General features: G+C 41.3%; 1 protein-coding gene across 1 annotated transcript; it reads right to left on the bottom strand.

Moving 5' to 3' along the window:
- Positions 1–656: 656 nt before the first annotated feature.
- Positions 657–1,067, bottom strand: LOC307052592 (ATP synthase F(0) complex subunit C1, mitochondrial-like; the record flags this gene model as incomplete). The annotated part of the gene is made up of 1 exon (XM_079703596.1): positions 657–1,067. The coding sequence occupies one exon, from the start codon at positions 1,065–1,067 to the stop codon at positions 657–659; it is 411 nt and encodes a 136-aa protein (XP_079559722.1).
- Between the last annotated feature and the right edge of the window lie 4,519 nt (positions 1,068–5,586).

Raw genomic sequence — 5,586 nt, 5'->3', positions numbered from 1 at the left:
TGCTCATATAGATCTTATTTTGTTAGATTTATACCTAAGTATTTTTTTTGATGTAATGCAAATGTTATTGTGTTTTGAATTTCAAATTCCACTTGTTCATTGTTAGTACGTAGAAAGCAATTGACTTTTATATATTAACTTTGTATCCTGCAACCTTGCTATAATTACTTATTAGCTTTAGGAGTTTGTTCAATCCTTTTGGTTTTTCACATAGATGATCTTGTCATCTGCAAACAAAGACAGTTTTATGTCTTCCTTCCCAATTTGCCTGTGTACCTTCTATTTCCTTTTCTTGCCTTACTGCATTAACAAGGACTTCCATTATAATGCTGCAAAGAAGTGGTGAGAGGTGGATGCCCTTTCCATATACCTGATCTTAGTGAGAGATATACATCTTTTCTGTGTGTGAAAAAAAGATTTAGAGAGCGTCATTATTATGTCAACACACTACTAGATTTTTAAATACGTTTGGTTATCTGTGACAAATAGATATAAAATCAAACATTTTTATTTACGCTATTCAAGTCACATCTCTCTCTCTCTCTCTTTTTTTTTTAGAGAAGCATTGTGTTTAATGGTAAAGCTTAGCACACTCTAGCACTGGGCATGGCCTGGAGTCGAAGCATCAGGGGTGGGTAGGTGACCTTCATGGAGCCTCACATGGCAAAGAGGATGCGGAAGGTGACCATCAAACAGAAGAGCCCCATAGACTCAGACAAGGCAAAGCCCAGAATGGTGTAGGAGAAGAGCTGCTGCTTCAGAGATGGGTTCCTGGCATAGCCAATGATCAAGCTGCCAAACACTGTGCCAGTGCCGGCCCCTGAACCAGACACACCAACTGTGGTGGCTCCAGCGCCGATAAACTTGGCCGCTGTGTCAGGGTCCCGGGAGACAACACTGATCTGGAACTCCTGCCTGGCCACGGGGAGTGGGACACTGATGTAGGAAGGCTGTTCAGATGGGACCTCTGGCCTCCTCAGGAAGGAGGCAGACACAGGCCTTATCAGACCTCTGGTACAAGAGCAGATCAGAGCAGGAGGAATGAGTAGTGCCTCAGTGGTCTGCATTTTTTCAGTCTGCACTCCCACTGCCCTGCTGCCCCTGCTCGGCCCACAGTGCTCGCCTGGCTTGAGGTGACTGACTCCTCAAGTCACATATATTTCTTGCAAATTAATTTATTTCAGTCTTGACTGATAGGCACTCTTCTGTTTTTTTTTTTAAGTTTTGCCAAATGTGCAATGGCAAAGTGAAAGTAAGATTACATAAAAAAGAAAGAAAAATATAGCTAGTATTCAAAGTTCTTCACAAGTGAAGACCTTAATCTACTGTTCTGAATTTATCTTTTGCTGTACCCTGGATAAACCCTTCATCAGGGTAGACCTGTGTATTGCCTGTTCCTAAAATATATTGCACTAGGCTTTTTGTTGTTGTAAGGAGGAGATTCATTCAGGTAATCTTAAGATAAAAGGGGTTTATTGTAAACACCAAGGACCTAGACTTTGTTTTCTGATGTCTTTCTGGGTGATTGCTCTCTATTTTTCTCCCCCCTGTTCAATCTTCTCTGCATTCTTCAGTATAAATTCTGGAGGGGGGGCTTCCCTGGTGGCACAGTGGTTGAGAGTCTGCCTGCCAATGCAGGGGACACGGGTTCGTGCCCCGGTCCAGGAAGATCCCACATGCCGCGGAGCGTCTGGGCCCGTGAGCCATGGCTGCTGAGCCTGTGCGTCCGGAGCCTGTGCTCCGCAACGGGAGAGGCCACAACAGTGAGAGGCCCGCGTCCCGCAAAAAAAAAAAAAAAAAATCTTGAGGGAGATAGTCTGATTGGACTAATTTCCACTGCTCCAGTAGGAAGAGTCCTTTGAATTGGGCCACCCCATGAGTCAAGACTGTGGAGTTGCTGCCCTTGGGTCAGGCCCACTCTAGTTTACTCAGTGGCCATTTCTGAGTAAAGAAAAAGTAGTACCACTGTCATGTGTAGGCAATTTCAGTGAGAAGAATGAGATTTTCTGTGTGACCCTGGGACTGCTATGTCCAAGACATGTCTAAGGTGTTTCTACCTCTCTGCCTTTGTTGACACTTATTCTCTTATCCATAGGGTGTTCCCTATGAATTTACACATATTCTGATTTTACCAAGCTGAAATATTAATAAGTTAGGTAGGCAAAGCCTGCCCCAACTATTGCAATCTACTGATATCTTCCATCTTTGAAGTTTTAGTGGATCATCACAGAGCACAGTGATGATTTGAGACCAAGGAAGTTAAGGGCCTAGAGAGGAATGACTTTTTCAACAGTCTGTAAGAATGCAAAAATAAAAATATTTATTAAATTTGGAGTTGAATTTATTCTGGGCTTGGAGGTGCGGGGAGAAGGAACATGCACTATCTCCTTTATACTCTAGTAAATCTGTGCTTTTTTGTTTATTTTTTAATTAAAGTATAGTTGCTTTACAATATTGTGTTAGTTTCAAGTGTACAGCAAAGCAGTTTGGTTATACATATATATGTATATATTTATATTCTTTTTTATTTTTTCCATTATAGTTTATTATAAGATATGGAATACGATTCCCTGTGCTCTACAGCAAATCCTTGTTGTTTATTTTATATATGATAGTTTGTATCTACTAATCCCATACTCCCAATTTATCCCTTCCCTCCTTCCCCTTTGGTAACCATTAGTTTGTTTTCTGTCTGTGAGTCTGTTTTTGTTTTGTAAATAATTTCATTTGTACTGTTTTTTAGATTCCACTTATAAGTGATATCATATGGTATTTGTCTTTGTCTGACTTACATCACTTAGTGTGATAATCTCTAGGTCCAACCACATTGCTGCAAATGGCATTAGTAAATCTGTGCTTTTGATCTCTGTGTTGTGGACCACAGCAGTTAGTATTCAAAGTAATTTTTTTGACAATTCAGATATGACATATTTACAAGAAAAGCACAGCAGTTGGAATAAGCTAGAGAAAAAGAAAAAAGGGATGGGAGAGGACATGAACCAAAAGGTGCAGGACTTGAAGGCAAAAATCTCCCTCTTGGCACTTCCCTGGTGGTGCAGTGGTTAAGAACCCACCTACCAATGTAGGGGACACGGGTTCGAGCCCTGGTCTGGGAAGATCCCACATGCCACGGAGCAACTAAGCCCGTGCGCCACGACTACTGAGCCTGTGCTCTAGAGCCTGCAAGCCACAACTACTGAAGCCTGTGTGCTTAGAGCCTGTGCTCCAAAACAAGAGAAGCCATCATAATGAGAAGCCCGTGCACCACAACGAAGAGTAACCCCCCAACTCGCTGCAACTAGAGAAAGCCCGCACGCAGCAACAAAGACCCAACGCAGCCAAAAAAAAAAAAAAACAAAAACAAAAAAAAACTCCCTCTCTTTGGTCCTTGGAAGCAGCACCAGAGAGTTACCCAAGATGGTGACAGTAAGGGATTCACTGAGGAGGTCCCCAGGCACCAAAGGACTAGGCTTATTTGCTCTTCTAATATAGTAGTTTACATGTGCATTGGACTAACTAGTTTATCCCTATGGAAAAAAAGAGAATGAATAAGAGAAGACTAATGTAGACATTTTGGACATAAGAAAGGTGATAAAAAATAAATGAATTTTACTGGTGAGAAGGAATGAATGGATTCTTTGTCCACAGTGACCTTGAGGTAAATAGAAATAATCTGTCCTCAATGATGTACTCATTTATTTTCATGAAGTATCAGGTCTCCAACCAGTTGATCTTGAAGTCTATCTTGTTGATTTCTGAGCCAGCTGACTAGATTTCCAGCAGAGGGGACCTTACAGAAGGTTTTTCTTCATAGATAGGTGGTCTCATGGACTGAAGTTCCCTTCCTCTTAAGGGTTTTGAGGGGTTTTTAGAGAGTAGCTTTTCCTCAGGAAAATTTAGGACTAATTTAGCAAAGTATTGTGCCCCATATTATTCATATTTATGGAGTACTTAAGGAGTCTTTCTAGCTGCCACATTTTAAAGAGGGTCTTGGTAAATTGGAGTATGTTTAAGTAAGAGGCTAAAGGATAGAGAAGAGTTGTTAAAATATTGGGGACTCTTCATGTAATCTTTTTTAAAATTGAGAACATGGGTTAAATTTATTTCATGTAGCTCTAGGAGGCAGACGTTGGATTATCGGGTGGAAGCTGCAGAAAGCAGATTTCTGCTTAAAATTAGAACTTTCCAACACTTGGAATTGTTTGAGAGTGGAATTGGCCACCTTGTGAAGCAAGGTGTATTAGTCTGCTGCTAAAACAAAATTCCATAGCCTAGGTGGCTTAAGCAAGAGAAATTTATTTTCTCACAGTTCTGGAGGCTAGAACTCCAAGGTCAAGGTTCTGGCTGATTGAGTTTCTAGTGAGAGCTCTTTTCCTGGCTTGCAGATGGCTGCCATTTCGTTATGTCCTCACATGGTCTTTCCTCAGTACATATATGGAGGGAGAGGGAGAGAGAGAATGAGTGAGTGCTCTGGTGTCTCTTCTTATGAGGACACTAATTCCTGTCAGATCAGGGCCCCTATGACATCATTTAATTTTAATTGCTTCCTTAGCAGCTCCATCTCAGCCACATTGGAGTTAGGGCTTTGGCATATGAATTTTGGGGGGACACAAACAAAACAGGAGAACACTGTGCTTGGAGTGTTTAAATAGAAACTGGTTGCCATCTGTCAGGAAAGTTTTAGAGGGGATCCTCAGACTAGGAGAGGCTTGGCCAGATGATCTCAGTTTTCTTAAATCTGAAGGAACAAGGTCAAGCTGTAGATTTTTGAAGATAGGCATATATTGGGGCACACATTTGGAAAAAAAAAAAGGTTTGATTTTATTCTGGAAACTTGTTAGGAACCAAAATTATAGGTGTTGGAAAACCAAAGTGGAAGTAAAGAAAACCTCTTACCTCTAGAGCTGCCTGTACTTGGTTAGCTATGAGAATTGAAAACAGAAGCTACCTAGATAGAATTTCCAAATATCTTAATCTTCATAAATAACAGAAATAAAGGGAATACATATGTATTTGTCATGTAGCTGGTTCTTTAAAGGACAAATTCATAATAACATTATAAATATGTTGTGTAATTATTGGATGTTGATAACTACTTTTTGAGAACATAAACCTCATTTCATTTTATTCTTCAACACGTCCTGACAGAGTTCCTTTTTCAGTAAGCAGTGAGGTAAATTTTGCTTCTGTTAGGATATTGGAATTGGACCTAATAACAATCAGCATTTGAATGACTTGAAAACATTATTTATTTATTTATTTATTTTTGGCTCTGTTGGGTTTTCGTTGCTGTGTGCAGGCTTTCTCTAGTTGCGGTGAGCAGGGGCTACTCTTCCTTGTGGTGTGTGGGCTTCTCATTGCGGTGGCTTCTCTTGTTGGGAAGCATGGCCTCTAGGCGTGCGGGCTTCAGTAGTTGTGGCTCCTGGGCTCAGTAGTTGTGGCTCGTGGGCTCTAGAGTGCAGGCTCAGTAGTTGTGGCGCATGTGCTTAGTTGCTCCGTGGCATGTGGGATCTTCCCAGACCAGGGCTTGAACCCATGTCCCCTGCATTGGCAGGCGGATTCTTAACTACTGCGCCACCAGGGAAG

Source organism: Hyperoodon ampullatus (assembly GCF_949752795.1).
Source record: "Hyperoodon ampullatus genome assembly, chromosome: 1".
NCBI lineage: Eukaryota > Metazoa > Chordata > Mammalia > Artiodactyla > Ziphiidae > Hyperoodon > Hyperoodon ampullatus.
Note: the sequence above shows the minus strand (reverse complement) of the source record. Positions and strands in the feature narration are given on the sequence as shown.